Below are 17152 nucleotides of genomic sequence, written 5' to 3'. Positions count from 1 at the left end.
ATTTTGTAAGTTTCTATAAGATCCCCTCTCAATCTCCTAAATTCTAGAGAGTATAAACCAAGTCTATCCAGTCTTTCTTCATAAGACAGTCCTGACATCCCAGGAATCAGTCTGGTGAACCTTCTCTGCACTCCCTCTATGGCAATAATGTCCTTCCTCAGATTTGGAGACCAAAACTGTACGCAATACTCCAGGTGTGGTCTCACCAAGACCCTATACAACTGCAGTAGAACCTCCCTGCTCCTATACTCAAATCCTTTTGCTATTCATATTTATGTCAGAATGATGTTAATATGTAAAATAATTCCAACAAACTATTTCCTCTGAAATTTCTGGTGTCCGTAGGTTAGATTTTAATATGCTATTTCTATTTGATGTGCATTGGTCATTAACGTATAAAACCATATAGATAATAGTATAATATACAGAATATTTTGCCTAATGGAATTTGCAATGTTGTGGACTATCCTAGGTATGTCCACACTATTCATTTAGGATATAAATTAATGATGCCAATCTACATCTTGCTCTCTCAACACTTAAGTGATATGGCAAATAGATTAGCAAGGTCTCCATGCTGGTTACACTTACTACTGGGAAATTTTGGGCATCTGTTCCGTTTTCTAGTGTGATTCAAGTAGTGCATCCTTTTGCAGCTGCACCCAGCACAGCAGATCTTGATGCTGGCGGCGAATAAACTTTCAGCTGTCATCTGTGATGACAAAAACTAGGTTCATGATTGAATATTTAATATTAATCCTATTAAGGCTTGAACTAGTGCATAACAGTTTGAGGTATGTATGTAAGCTCACAAATAAATAATGTATACAACTTATTAGACATTTTCCCAATTGAAACACTTAATAATTCCTCTGCATTTTAAAGAGCTGAACTAATTATCATTAAATCATTTGAAATCTGCCTATGTTAAGCTTAATTGAGATGTTTGGGGTCCTTTTTATGGTGATTTATTTATGTTCAATATTTTTCTGTTTATTACATGAAACTGAAGAATTCAATCTTAGCTGGGGGGTTTTCTGGATGCTTTTGAGAGAATTATTTCACTTCTGATTTGTTTAGAATGTAAATAATATTTTATGAGATGTTTGGTACGTGCATAATTTTTTAAAACTCAGTTTAAATACAGTATTACAAATTGCATCTCAATTATGCATCTCTCACAATAACCACACAAGTACATTTTCACTCTCCATAATTTGTCGCTGTTGTTCCTTCCATGATGCATTGATTTGCTCCCTGCTACCTTTCACCAAACACTTTCTGTGCAAGCATAGGCAATGTGGCACAAGCCAATATTCAAGCACAGGTTTACAAAACACATTTTAAATGAGAGCAATTCGCATTTGCTTCTTTGAATTTGTCATACTAGGATATCTTCTCAGAGTATTGTTCCCTTAACCATATCACTGACCACTTTGCCAACTTTTCATAACAATAACTGAATGGATTGACTGCAATAATGTATTGTCTTTCCACTGACTGGTTTGCACACAACAAAAGCTTTTAACTGTACCTCTGTACACGTGACAATAAGCTAAACTAGTGTTCTGTTGTTTGCTTCTTAAACTTTAGCCCAGCTGCAGAGACTTAGAATCATTAGGTGCTTATTTGATTGTATTTTGGATAACCTGCCTTGCTTGCTTGTTTTTGCATCTTGAGCTGGAGAAGTGAAAAACCAACAGATCAAATTCTAACTTCTCCTTCTCTTAATGTTTCTGCATTTTCATCATAGTATTTCAATTATTCTTGACTGTAATATTGCAAACCATTAAACATATCACTAAAAAAAATTAAATGGGTAAGCCTATCCAAGTATTATAGTTATATATTCTGGACATTATTCAGGAATAAATATATACGGCTTAGGCTGATATGAATGTGAAAAGGGGCATCATGGTTACGCAGCATTAGAGTTGCTGCCTTGTAGCGCCAGAGACCAGGGTTTGATCCTGACCACGGGTGCTGCCTGTACAGTCTGTACGTTCTCCCCATGACTGCATAGGTTTTCCCTGGGTGTTCAGCTTTTCTCACACACCTGTACATCCAAAGATGAGCAGGTTGATAGGTTAATTGATTTTGGTAAAGTTTGTAAATTCTCCATATCATGTAGGATAGTGCTAGTTTATGGGGATCACTGGTTGGTGTGGACTCTGTGGCCAAAGGGGCTGTTTCCACGCTGTGTAACTAAACTAAACCCAGAAAATATAAACAAAACTAAATTGAGACGGGAAGTGGATGAGAATAAATCCACATGCTCTATTTGACATAAGAGAAAATTTGAAATATGATACTTTTAAAATATTTTTCATTCCTAAATATATGCCTGTTCTGTATGTACAGTGAGGATCAATGATTGCTATATTTAAAATTTCCCAATTTTTGTTTAAAAAAATTGCCTAAATCTCTTTATAGGTTTAAATTCTAAAGTGACGAGAGGTCAAGATGAAAATTCTGAATGTAGTGAAATCGTGAGGGGGAAGCATACGATCAACAATACGGCTGTTCCTGTCAAAGGACTAAGCAATTTAGGAAATACTTGCTTCTTTAATGCTGTTATGCAAGTAAGTTTTTTTTTAAGTAGCTGAAACTAAATCTTGCCTTTTTCCGTATATTCCTAATCTGTTAATGCTCCATTTTCCTTCTATTTCGTTATCTCCACAGTAATGAATTTCTGGAAATAATTCTTCAGTAATAATTGTATAACTATTTTTGATTAGTGGAAAGAGAAAATGTTCAAGTGCAATGCTTTTAAGGGCGAACCAAACATTATTTCTCAAAAAATTATTGAATTGGTATATTAAAGTATTGGATTATTACACAGTGATCTAATTTGTAAATAATGCAATACTCTTGGAGCTGGAAGCAGTATTGATTGATTAAAATACAAAGACTTTATGATATGGAAACATTTTCAGATATGAAATTTGGGTTTGTTCATTCTTGTAGCATGTTTGAAACAAGGAATTATTTTTATTGTAATATCTAACCTTCCTTTCAGAACATGGCTCAGACTCATCTGCTTAGTGATCTTATGCATGAGATGAAGGAAAAGGGAACAAAGTTAAAGATCTGTCCACCTACAGAATCAAACCTAGTAAGTGATGGTACTGTTGTCAAATATTGATTGCTGATGTTGAGCCAAGGTGGAATTGTAATTCTGTTCAAAACTTCTATTGTCAATCTTTACAAAAGTGGGGGGGGGGGCATCCAGAAATGGGATTTATCTGCTGAGGTTATAGAAAATAATCAATTAATTGAACCTTTTTTGAGTTTATGGGCTTTGTTTAGTTTATTGTCATGTGTAGCGAGGTACAGTGAAAAGCTTTTGTTGGGTGGTATCCTGTCAGCAGAAAGACGATAAATGATTACAATCGAGCCATTTACAGTGCATAGATCCATGATAAGGGAATAATGTTTAGTGCAAGGTAAAGCCAGCATAGTCCCGTTAAGAATAGTCTGAAGGTCACCAAAGTAGTGGATAGTAGTTCAGCGCTGCTCTCTGGTTGCGATAGGATGATTCAGTTGCCTGATGATTCAGTTGCTTGGGTGGTCTGGAATATTTAATCATCGTAGCCCAGGGAGATCCTGCATTCTTGACTTAAACCTTTTATACATTTTGACTCGTGCCTTTTTCCTAATTTGCAAAATATCCCATGATATTAATAATCGAAGGATACAGTCTCGATCTATCAACCTACCTTGCACTTTTTTAAAACAATCTGCACTTTCTCTGCAGGTGTAACATTATATTCTGCACTTTATTTTCTCTTTGCACTACCTATTGTGCTCATATCTGGTTTGATTGTACTCGTATATGGTGTGATTTGAATGGATAGCATGCAAAACAAAAATATTCACCATATCTCAATATAATAATCATTTAGATTTCTAGTGACCAGTGTTCTACATCTTACCGTTCTTGCACATTTTCCTTTTACCTCAGTAACTGCCCTTGTTCATATTCCTCTATTACATTTTTGTAGTAGATCAGCTGTGGCTAACAGCATTCGTTTGCCTCCCTCAGATGACACAAAAAAACTATTATTCAACCTGGACATCCTGGACCCACAGATACTCCCTTTGTTCACCAGTTTTCAAGAGAGAGTTTGATTTAGCTCTTGGGGCTAAGGGAATCAGGGGCTATTGGGAACGAGGTATTGATTTTGGATGATCAGCCATGATCATATTGAATTGTGGTGCTGGCTAGAAGGGCCAAAAGGCCTACTCCTGCACCTATTTTCTATGTTTCTATGATCCTTTCCTCTACTACTTGAAAGGTGCTTGTTTTCTCCGGTTCAGAAGTATGAAGTATTAATTCTCTCTTTCCACAAATGCTGCCTGATCTGCTGAGCATCCACATGGTTTTCTGGTTTTAATTAACCAAAATAGATTGTTCCAATCATATTTTGCCCTCTTGAACCGATAGACATTCAAATAAATCTTTATTAGATAACTGTGTTTATTGGTAATGTTAACTGACACCTTCTAGAGCAGAAGTGTTGAAACTGAACTGTGGTATGTGGCCCAGTAGCCAAGTAAATCCCTTCAGTGTGTGGGAGGGAACTGCAGGTGCTGGATTAAACCGAAAATAGACGCAAAATGCTGGAGTAACTCAGCGGCACAGGCAGCATCTCTGGAGAAAAGGAATGGGTGACATTTCGGGTCGAGACCCTTCTTCAGACTTTAGTCCGACCCGAAACGTCATCCATTCCTTTTCTCCAGAGATGCTGCCTGTCCCACTGAGTTACTTCAGCATTTTGTATCTAATTCAATTCAGTTAGCCACTCTTATTTTATTTTGTTCATTCTTGATATTTGTTCTGGGGAATAGTTTGCCTGAGATTCGGTAAAGACTTTGCAGCTTTCATGCCACATTATAGGATGGATCAAAATCTGTAATACGCAGATATTTAAAAGAACTAAACAAGTAAATTAACAAGCGAATAGTGATAACTTGACTCGTGTTGAGAGAGAAGTTTTGGACACTGTTCTACAGAAGCAGAATTCAATATGATGGCCTCCCATATTATATGGGAGCAATGGAAAATTATTTGATGCTCATCACTTCAAGTACCTGTCAACACCAGTGGAATGTAGGAGACATGTGAACATCATTCTTTGTAAATAAATATTTTAAAGATGCTTTACGAAGTGGCTTTAAGAAGTGGCAGCATTGAAGCACGAAATCCTATAGAATTAAAAATTCTTTAGAGGATATAAAGTCTTTGCAAATGCCCTCACTATATTTGGCCCTCAGTGTATATGCATTGGGGAACATCCTAATTTTTTCACTGCACAATCTAATATCTTTCAATGTTTACCTTCTCATTGGCTCAAAATCGGAATGAACAAATTCACATTCTTTACTAAATACAGTTTTTGTGCCTTATAATGCAAAAGAAAATATTCTGGAATGCTGATATTTTTTAATATCCTTTGTGTTTAGGATCCATTGATGGTTATCCTTCCGGGCCCTGGATCTTTGACCTCAGCTGTACATTTATTTCTTCACAGTATGAAAGAAACAGGAAAAGGACCTTTGGTACCAAGAATTCTTTTCAATCAGTTATGTCAGAGGTAATTGCACTGGACGCATGTATTTCTTGCTTATAGCATCCTTAAATATTTTAAGACTTTTCAGATTCAACAATATACAATTTCTATTATATTTGAAATGTGGTAGTTAGTTTATATTCTGCAAGATCGCACAAAGAACAGAAGGATTATATGATTAAAATACGCATAATTTGTGAAAGTAATAGAGTTTATTCTAGAAATCTGAAATAGAAACAAATGTGAGAAAGCATTTCTTAGGTCTTTAATCTGAAACAAGACGCTTATTTGATTGTCTGCACCTATAACCCGTTCTCCTCGACACTCATCACCAGACCCCACCTGCTTGGCAATATTCCATGGGTTTCTTACCTGACATGCAGCCAGTGCTGGTCATGAACAGGGAATGGGCAGGGTGAGGAAGGGAACTGGGAGGAGTTGGACAAGGGATCGGGGAGTGGTGGATGGCCATGTAGGGAGGGGTAACGTGTGCCGGCAGAGGGTACAGGAGGGGCGGAACGGCGGATGGAAGAGCGATATGAACGTGAAACGTGGGCCAAGGGTGATTGGGTGGAGTGACAGAAGGAGAGGGTAGGGTGAGGGATGAAGTGGGAGAGGGAAGTGAGTGTCATGATAGAGTGAAGGCAGGGGAGGGCAGAATGTAGGGGGGAGGGAGGAGGGGCAGTGGGGGAGTATTGAATGCGTGAAGGGAGGGCAGAGTGATGTGGATTGGGTCAGAGGGCAATGGCAGTTGGTAGGGCAGAGAGTAAGGGTGGTGTAAGGGAGAGACAGAGCAGGGTGAGGGCAGGATAAGGTGAAAGTGGTGGGAGGGCAGCGTGAGGGAGAAAGGAGTGGAGTTGAGGTAAAGTGTTGGAGTAATGGAGGTCAAAAGCAGCAAGATGAAGGATTTGTGTGCCAAAGTATGATTGGGATGAATGTGGCAGACTAATGTCTGCAGATCCAAGTTCTATTAGTCACCAGTCTCAACGTTGCGGGGGCGGGGTGGAGTGGCCTGCGGCGCCACACACACACACACACACACACACACACACACACACACACACACACACACACACACACACACACACACACACACACACACACACACACACACACACTAACCACCCCACGCACACACTAACAACCCCCCCCCCCTTGATATTATATTAATATTATTCATTCGCTCCTTTTACCCCATCCCCGCCCCTATCCACTAACTAATAGCCCCGAACTGCGCAGTCGAGGCTAGAGGGGGAGGGGGTAGGGAGGGAGAGGGTGAGTGGGATAGAGAGGGAGAGGGAGGAGGTAGAGATTGATGGGTGGGGGGGCGCGGGGCATCACAGGGGAGGGCTGGTACCCGAACGCAATACTCCCCCACTCACCCATCTATCTCTGCCAATTCATTATCTTGTCATCTAATCCTACATGTTTATTTTCCTAATAACGAAGGCCAACTACCCCATCGGTCTGTTTTAGTCATTTGTCTGGATGATTATCCCAAGTTCTTTCTGTCTAGCCAATTTACATCCTGTTTTAAAAATAGTTTTCTTCAAGGGTCTAATCCTAATCTTTCTATTTATTATTTATCCATATTTGATGGCATCTATCATTTGTTTTCTATCATAATGTAAATTATACTTGACAATTATTTAGAAGAGTACTGAACAGGGGGGCTTGAGGTCCTTCACGCAACTGGGAAGATAATACTGTTACCCTTCAGTGAATTATCTATGCAGTCTTGTAGCTTTCTGCACTTTACCATAAAGGTTTATGAGCTTTTATTTGGTGATCAAGTACTGTCAATGAGATGTTTCAGTTCAACAATCAATGAATATGTTGTCAATTCAAATCAAGGTCAATCGGTGAAATATTTGCTTAAAGATTTATGATGAGTTTGAAGTGAAACTCTTACAAAGGAGCAACAAAGAGCACATTTTGCCATCAATGCTCAGTCAGAATGCACCCCGGTTCTGTACATTCCAACAGGCACTTGTACAATCACGATATCCAGTCTTTGTTTGCAAAATTCCATTATCTTAAAGATATCTAAAATCAATTATTTGGTCCATGCTTTCTTGGCTTTTTCATTTAGTTTGTGGATATTTTCTTTTATGTTTAAGTGGATATAATGCAACATGTTTGTTTGTGATACACTTGTCATTTCCAGTGTGAGATGTATATATGAGTGCAGATGAGTACCAGTCATATGACTGCCATACCAATGCATGTGGCAGCAATGGAATTTGTAACCATTTCCACTGTTTCTTGACCACATTTAATCAATTCTGGCACAAAGGCCAATTCCTTGAGTATTAATCTACAGATTATTCCTCTGGCCACTTCTTCCCATCAGTGGTTTCTTTTATTTTTCTCTCGAGAACTTACTGCCACTTTCTGGTGCAGAACTATCATTTTGGCATTCTCCTCTTCATTATGAAGTCTATGTTGGTGAATCACGTGTATTTAATTTTCTTTAAGAGGTGCAGGTATAATGTAAATCAGTCCAGAAGTTAACTGTGTGTAAAATGAACTGATGCACCAAACAGTTGGTTACTCCAAAGTTCACATATTTCAAATGATGCATGAAGGACGATCATACTCTATTTCCACTAAAACAAATTGGGGCAGGTCTTTCGCACAATACCACAACACGGAGCGGGCTTATGAATTTGTTGCTCAGTATATTGAGAGCTCATGGACGTTGAACTAGTGAAGATCTGGTGTGAAGCAGCTGAGTTTTGAAGTTACCCTGAGGAGCCAAGAAGAATAATCCCCAAAACCATGTCAAGTGGTGATATTAGAACATAGAACATGAAGCAGTACAGCAGAGGAACAGCCCCTTCGACCCACGATGTCTGTGCCGAGCTTGATGCCAAGACTAAATCTTATCCGCCTGCACATAATCCATATCTCTCGATTCCCTGCATATCCATGTGCATATTTCAAGTCTCTGATATGTCACGATTATATCTGCCTCATTCTCCAGGCACACACCATCCTGTGTGTAAAACAACATACACTGCACATCTCCTTTAAATTTTACCCCTCTCAATTAAAAGATGCTCTCTAATAGTTAATTTTACTATCCTGGGGAAAAGGTTCCAACTCTCTAGTCCAGTGGTTCCCATTCTTTTTCAGTTCATTGCCCCCTTGGGCTCTAATTTTTCTGTGGCCCCCCCGTGGCATTATTAGCGGAAAAAAGTGGCCCCCTTCATTGAACCTGTGGCCCCCTAACTCCCCAGATTTTTCTGTGGCTCCCCTGAAATTTGGCCCCAGGTTGGGAATCACTGGTCTAGTCTGTCTATTGATCTCATAATTTTATATACTTCTATCGGGACTCCCAACAGCCTCTGGCATTCCAGAGGAAACAATCCAAATTCTATCCAACCTCGCCCTGTCGCTAAATGCTCCTTAAGCAAGGCATCATTCTAGTACAGTCTGAAGAAGGGTTTCGGCCCGAAACGTCGCCTATTTCCTTCGCTCCATAGATGCTGCTGCACCCGCTGAGTTTCTCCAGCAATTTTGTGTACCATCATTCTAGTAAACCTCCTCTGCACCCTCCCCAAAACTTTCACATCCTTTCTATAATGGGACAACCAAAACTGCACACAATACTTGATATGTAGCCTAACCAAGAGCTGCAAAATGATTTCCTGACTCTTATACAGGTTGAACACCGATTTTCTGGAAACTGCTGGTCGACCCGCCCCCATCATCCAGACAAAATTACGAGAGCTCAGTTAAAATTCCCTGAGCGGCCACAGATAGCATTGCAAGTGGTGAACGCTCTATCGTGCGTTGCGAGTGGCGAACGCTCATTCTTCTCTCCTAATTGTTTTGCAAAGACAATACAGACAGTGCTTTCTTCAGTGTGCCCCCACTGACACCTCACATTTGGTCATCGTGGGGCTCCCTCCCCTCTCACCTGCTGTTGCTTCCAAGGTTGAGTCTGTTGGTGACTCAGGTGGAGGAGTGGGGTGGTGAGGGAGTCGTCTGCAACGGTAGGGCAGGGAGGAGAGGAGGGGACGGTGGCCTGAATAAAACACTGTCCCCAGAGCCGCAATAGCAGCCATTTCACCGTAACTTGTGAGTGAAGAAGGGCTCTCTGGTGCACTTTGCAAGTTGGGAGTGGGGTGTCATTGGCGGGCCAATGGGCTATTGTCATTTTATTATCGTGTGACCTCTGTTGGTCCAGAAAAACAGATAATCCTGAAAGGCTCTGCAACCAAGGATGCTGGAAAATCGGTGTTCAACCTATACTCAATGCCCCAACCTATGAAAGCAAGCATAACCTATGCCTTCTTTACCACTCTATCTACATGTTGCCACTTTCAGGGAGTTATGGACTTAGACCTCAAGATCCTTCTTTTGATATCCATAAGAGCATTAAGATTAATGGAGAGGAGGAATTTACATATACCTCGACCACCAAATTAATTTACATATACCTCGACCCTGAATTAATTTCCACATACGTCCCCCAAATTAATTTCCACATACCCCCCACCATCCTATCCCCCCCCCCCCCCCCCAGGTCCAATCCCTCCCTACCTATGTCCAAGACACCTCGCACGCTCTTTGGCTCCTCAATGACTTCCGTTTTCCAAGCTCCCACTCCCTCATCTTTACTATGGATGTCCTGTCAATCTACACCTCCATCCCCCCACCAGGAGGGACTTAAAGCCCTCCGTTTCTTCTTCGACCAGCCAATTTCCGTCCACCAATACTCTCCTCCGCCTAGCAGAGCTGGTCCTTACCCTCAACAACATTTCTTTGACTCCTCCCACTTCTTCCAGAGCCAAGGCGTAGCTATGGGCACTCGCATGGGCCCGAGCTATGCCTGCCTCTTTGTTGGGAACATCGAACAATCAGTGTTCCAGGCATACACTGACCCTATCCCTGAAATCTACCTCCGCTACATTGACGACTGCATTGGTGCTACCTCCTGTACCCATACAGAACCCAGTGACTTCATCAACTTCACCACTAATTTCAATCCTGCACTCAAAATCACTTGGACCGTCTCCAAAATCTCCCTACTGTTTTTAGATCACACTGTCTCCATCGCAGGAAACAGACTATTGACCATCATCTACGACAAACCAACTGACACCCATAGCTATCTTGACTACACTTCTTCCCACCCTGCTTTCTGTAAAGACTCTGTCCCCTATTCCCAATTCCTCCGTCTACGTCACATCTGTGCCCAGGATGAGGTGTTCCATACCAGGGCATCGGAGATGTCCTCATTCTTTGGGGAACGGGGGTTCCCTCTTCCATTATAGATGAGGCTCTTACTAGGGTCTCCTCAATATCCCACAGCTCCACCCTTACCCACCCCCCCCCCCCCCCATTTGTAACATGAACAGTAAGTAAGTAAGTTTATTGGCCAAGTATTCACATACAAGGAATTTGCCTTGGTGCTCCGGCCACAAGTAACAACATGACCTACGTGACAGTTACAAATGACTCACAAAAACACTAAACATTAATAATAAAACATTAATGATAAAAACACCATTGATCAAGCATGTGAACCAACAAAATACCAGATCAAAGGGAGACTACAGATTTTTGGCTGTTGAATAGAGCAACTACTCGTGGATAAAAACTGTTTTTATGTCTGGCTGTGGCAGCTTTGACAGTCCGGAGTCGTCTTCCAGAGGGAAGTGATTCAAAGAGTTTGTGGCCAGGGTGGGAGGGGTCAGAGATGATCTTGCCCGCTCGCTTCCTGGCCCTTGCAATGTACAGTTCATCAATGGAGGGAAGGTTGCAGCCAATAACCTTCTCTGCTGATCGGACGATTCGCTGCAGCCTTCAGGTGTCGTGCTTGGTGGCTGAGCCAAACCAGACCATGATGGAGAAGATGAGAACAGACTCTACGATGGCCGTGTAGAATTTGACCATCATTTCCTGTGGCAGATTGTGCTTCCTCAGCTGCCGCAGGAAATACATCCTATGTTGTGCCTTTTTGACTGTGGAGTCGATGGTAGCCCCCCCCCCCCCTCCCCCCACTTAAGGTCCTTGATGGTTCCCAGGAACTTAAAAGACTCCTCAGATGTGACTGTGGTGTTGTTGATGTTGAGTGGGGTGAGGGGAGGGGGAGCTCTCCTAAAGTCCACAATCAATTCCACTGACTTGCGAGCATTGAGCTCTAGGTTGTTGCTACAGCACCAGGACGCCAGCTATGACACTTCATGTTTGTAGGCAGATTCCTCCCCATCCTGGATCAGTCCAATCAGGGTTGTGTCGTCCGCAAACTTGAGAAGCTTGACAGAGGTGTCTTTGGAGGTGCAGTCGTTGGTGTAGAGAGAGAGGAGAGATTACGCAGCCTTGCAGTTCTCCTATGCTGAGCGTTTGCGGGTCCGAGATGTGCTTTCCCAGCCTCACATGCTGCCTCCTGTCTGTCAGGAAGTTGGTGATCCACTGACAGAGAGGTTCAGGCACAGTCAACTCGGAAAGTTTGTAGTGTAGTAGCTCTGGCACAATGATGTTGAATGCAGAGCTAAAATCCACAAACAAAATCCTTGCATAGGTCCCCTGGCGGTCTAGGTGCTGTGGGATGAAGTGCAGGCCCAGGTTGACTGCATCATCCACAGATCTATTGGCCCGATATGCAAACTGCAGAGGGTCCAGCAGGGAGTTTGTGATATTTTTCAGCTTGACCAGCACAAGCCTTTCGAGTGTATTCATGACTACAGAGGTCAGTGCGACAGGCCTGTAGTAATTAAGACAAGTAATCCTTGCCTTTTTGGGTACAGGGACAATAGTGGAGACTTTGAAGCAGGCAGGGACAGTACATGTTTGCAGGGACTGGTTAAAAATTTCTGTATAGACCGGTCGGTGCCAGCTGTTTATACAGCTGGCAAAGGGAGTCCCCCTTGTCATCACCTTCCTCCCCATCAGCCGTCGTATACAGCAAATAATCCTCCACATTTTTGCCACCTCCAACGGGATCCCTCTACTGACCACATCTTCCCATCTCCACCACTTTCTGCTATCCACAGAGACCATTCCCTCCGTAACCCCCAGGTCAACTTGTCCCTTCCCACCCAAACCACTTCTTCCCCAGGTATTTCCCCCTGCAGCCGCAGGAGATGCAACACCTGTCCCTTTACCTCTCCCTTCGACATCAGTATAATGTGGATAAATGTGAGGTTATCCATTTTGGTGGCAAAAACGGGAAAGCAGACTATTATCTAAATGGTGGCCGATTGGGAAAGGGGGAGATGCAGCGAGACCTGGGTGTCATGGTACACCAGTCATTGAAGGTAGGCATGTAGGTGCAGCAGGCAGTAAAGAAAGCGAATGGTATGTTAGCTTTCATTGCAAAAGGATTTGAGTATAGGAGCAGGGAGGTTCTACTGCAGTTGTACAGGGTCTTGGTGAGACCACACCTGGAGTATTGCGTACAGTTTTGGTCTCCAAATCTGAGGAAGGACATTATTGCCATAGAGGGAGTGCAGAGATGGTTCACCAGACTGATTCCTGGGATGTCAGGACTGTCTTATGAAGAAAGACTGGATAGACTTGGTTTATACTCTCTAGAATTTAGGAGATTGAGAGGGGATCTTACAGAAACTTACAAAATTCTTAAGGGGTTGGCCAGGCTAGATGCAGAAAGATTGTTCCCGATGTTAGGGAAGTCCAGGACAAGGGGTCACAGCTTAAGGATAAGGGGGAAATCCTTTAAAACCGAGATGAGAAGAACTTTTTTCACACAGAGAGTGGTGAATCTCAGGAACTCTCTGCCACAGAGGGTAATTGAGGCCAGTTCATTGGCTATATTTAAGAGGGAGTTAGATGTGGCCCTTGTGGCTAAGGGGATCAGGGGGTATGGAGAGAAGGCAGGTACGGGATACTGAGTTGGATGATCAGCCATGATCATATTGAATGGCGGTGCAGGCTTGAAGGGCCGAATGGCCTACTCCTGCACCTAATTTCTATGTTTCTATCATCCAAGGACCTAAACAATCTTTCCAGGTGAGGCAGAGGTTCACTTGCACCTCCTCCAACCTCATCTACTGTATCCACTGTTCCAGGTGTCAACTTCTCTATATCGGCGAGAACAAGCGCAGGCTCAGCAAATGTTTCGCTGAACACCTCCGCTCAGTTCGTCTTAACCTATCTGATCTCCGGTGACTCAGCACTTCAACTTCCCCTCCCATTCCCAATCTGACCTTTCTGTCCTGGGCCTCCTCCATTGTCAGAGTGAGGCGCAGCGCAAATTGGAGGAACAGCACCTCATATTTCACTTGGGTAGTTTACACCCCGGCGGTATGAACATTGACTTCTCAAACTTCAGATAGCCTTTGCTTTCTCTCTCCTTCCCCTTCCCAGTTCTCCCACTAGTCTGAAGAAGGGTTTCAGCCCGAAACGTTGCCTATTTGCTTCGCTCCATAGATGCTGCTGCACCCGCTGAGTTTCTCCAGCATTTTTGTGTACCTTCGATTTTCCAGCATCTGCAGTTTCTTCTTAAACACTCCCACTAGTCTTACTGTCTCCACTTACATTCTATCTTTGTCTCGCCCCCTCCCCTGACATCAGTCTGACGAAGGGTATCGACACGAAACGTCGCCCATTCTTTCTCTCCATAGATGCTGCCTCACCCGCTGAGTTACTCCACAATTTTGTGTCTACCTTAAGATTGATGGAGTTCCAGTTACTGATGAGCTGGTTGCGTTGTCGAGGTGGGGGTTAGTGGTGTTAATGATCGATTCAACATCACAAGGATAATTTGTGTACCAGTTCATTCAACTTAAGCTCATGGCTGTGGAAGAAAATAATCCATGGGAAGGGAATAGGGTTTGTGATGAGGGAAAAATGGTTTATTTAGTTCAGATTTATTATTGATTTAATGTTTGACAGGTAGTTAGATACCACATCCAAGAAAGTAAGGTTGTGTTACATTCCAAACAGTGATTATTTAAGAAGGAACTGCAGATGTTGGAAAATCGAAGGTACACAAAAAAGCTGGAGAAACTCAGTGGGTGCAGCAGCATCTATGGAGCGAAGGAAAAAGGCAACGTTTCGGGCCGAAGCCCTTCTTTGCCTTTTTCCTTCGCTCCATAGATGCTGCTGCACCCGCTGTGTTTTTCCAGCTTTTTTGTGTACCTAGTGATTAGTTAATACGCTAGCTGGGGGAAAAAAATCCAGATTTATGTAATGTTTTTAATGAGTTGTCATTGGATAAATTTAATGTCAGTGTTTGTGAAAGTGCAAAATACATACTCAGCTATTTTACTTGCAATTCAACCTCTGTTAAATATTTTGACGATATTCCCATAAAGAAGGACGCTCCACATGTTGGACAGTTGAGAGGGCATTTGATCACAGATTGAACAGAACATGCTTGCCTATAGGACTGCATGCTTCTTGGGGCGGAAAATCTACACAGTGACAACCTGTAGGTACATTAATTGTTTGGCATATGATCACGTGGAGAAAAGGAGAAAAAGTTGAATGGAAGAAATGAATATCATCAAAGAGAATCAGAATATTTTCTCCCTGTGAATTTTTAGCTTAAAATAGCTAAAGTAATGCAGTTTTCATTAACATTGTAATTTCACGTAAGATAGAAATGAAAATATCAGTCTAAATTTGTAAAACATGCCACATCTAAGAACAACTGCCTATATTTACATGAAAAACATTGTGAGACATTTTTGATAGAATACCCGGGCAAGAATGCATATGGGTCCAAAATGTTCAAGATTATTACTCTGTTCTTTAATATCTATGCCTAGTTCTTCCGTAAATGTCATACTGTAATTTGTTATTAATGGCCTCTTGCTTTATATATTTTGTATGTAAGCCATACAAATGTATTGAACAGTAGTGGACAAAACACAATAAGAGAAAATGTTATCAATTAAACGTTAATTATTTCAATAGAGTATTTAAAAAAAAAAAATTTTAGTTTAAAAACATTGTTAATTCGTATAAATATACCTTCAATATCTGCTTCTTTAGAAGTGATCACTTTATATTCAACCCTTGAAATATCAGATGTGTAATGTTAAGCCTATAATAATTCACAGGATGCAATTTTGAATCTAAGTACTGTGAAATATGCAGTAATTGCCAACACTTGTAATTTCTCTGTGTATATCTTCTTCATTAATTAATGTCACTTCTTCCTTCTGTTCAGCAAGGACATCTGCTGCCTAAGGATCTGTGAGTGCAGCAGTGAAAGTAACTAGTATTTGACATGAACTGAGCAGTAGTCTTGAGTGGATGTCATCCCAAGCCAACAGTCTTTTATAATTGCCCAGTGGTATCTTCCACTTAAGACCTTTGTCCTTGAAAATGAAATTGCAAATAGCGGGCAACAGTCTATTTATATGACTTAAGTCATTGGCAGTGAAAACATTAGAAGTCTAAATGTAGAATGATATAGTTCTCAATGTTGAATTATTTAGTTCTAGTATTATGTATTGCCCTTGCAGGCAGTGTCACAGTTTCCAGTTATGTTATATTTACTTGGATCTTGATAGAACAAGTTAACTGCTCTGTTCTGCTTATTTAGTTTTTGATAGCTGAACTTGCCATCTACACATAACAGCAACATAAGCGACTTGTGGCTTGTGCGTGAGTGAAATAGTGATGCCATAATTTCACTAAACAGGAAATATCTGTGTGTGCGTTTGTGTAAGATGATGTCATATAAATGCACAAATTTGATGTTTGGAATAGATCACTGCACTTACTTTAAGAGGATGAACAGTAGTCAAGAGCAAATAGCAACCAACTGCATGTTTTTACTTAAAATCCATGTAATAGTTAGCAATGAATAACTGATATAATAGTAGCTCTCGGTCTTTTATTCATTCTAAGTTTTATTGTAATGTTTTATGCAAAGCAAAGTCCTACAGTAAATACTGGTCTATTTTTGTTTCTTATGTGGAGAAGGACCATTAAAACACTATTTATAAATCATTATTGAAGTACATCAGCATTCATTTTATGATACCACTTCAGCACTGGATTGTGTTCTCACCCTTGTGTTCTCACCCCCTGGAATTCAGCTTTCACCCCATCAGCCATTGCATTCAGCACATAATCCTCCGACGTTTTCGCCACCTCCAACGGGATCCCAAAACAAGCCACATATTCCTTCTCCACCCCTTTCCGCTTTCTGCAGAGACGGTTCCCTCTGCAACTCCCTGGTCAACTTGTCCTTTCCCACCCAACCTCCCCCTTCCCTGGTACTTGAATTGAATTAAATTTAATTGAATACTTTATTGTCATATATGACAAGTCACAGTGAAATCCTTTGCTTACTTACTTTGCCAACGTATGCAAATAGTCGCTTATAAAAGGCACTTATGAAGTCACATATTCCCCCCCCACGCCAGTTCCTCTTGATCTTCCCCCCTCCTCCCTCCCTCATGGCCGTCCTCCCCATGCCGGGTTCCCGTTGCTCTTCCACGTCCCACACACGTCCCCCACACTGATGCGACACCTGTCCCTACACCTCTTCCCTCGACTCCGTCCAAGGACCTCTACAGTTTTTTTCAGGCGAGGCAGAGGTTCACTTGCACCTCCTCCAACCTCACCTACTGTGTCCTCTGTTCCAG

General features: G+C 41.8%; 1 protein-coding gene across 2 annotated transcripts in view; it reads left to right on the top strand.

The window, feature by feature from the left end:
• usp45 (ubiquitin specific peptidase 45) overlaps positions 1-17152 on the top strand; it is an 88115-nt gene that overhangs the window by 25287 nt on the left and 45676 nt on the right. For both annotated transcript variants that reach the window (XM_055635876.1, XM_055635875.1), the window contains exons 6-8: positions 2434-2582; positions 3020-3115; positions 5467-5597. In XM_055635876.1, coding sequence (XP_055491851.1) covers positions 2434-2582; positions 3020-3115; positions 5467-5597 — 376 coding nt within the window. The remainder of the gene's footprint in view (positions 1-2433; positions 2583-3019; positions 3116-5466; positions 5598-17152) is intronic.

The sequence above is a fragment of the Leucoraja erinacea genome, chromosome 5 (assembly GCF_028641065.1).
Source record: "Leucoraja erinacea ecotype New England chromosome 5, Leri_hhj_1, whole genome shotgun sequence".
NCBI classification, from domain to species: domain Eukaryota; kingdom Metazoa; phylum Chordata; class Chondrichthyes; order Rajiformes; family Rajidae; genus Leucoraja; species Leucoraja erinaceus.
This window is presented reverse-complemented; position numbering and strand designations above follow the sequence as displayed.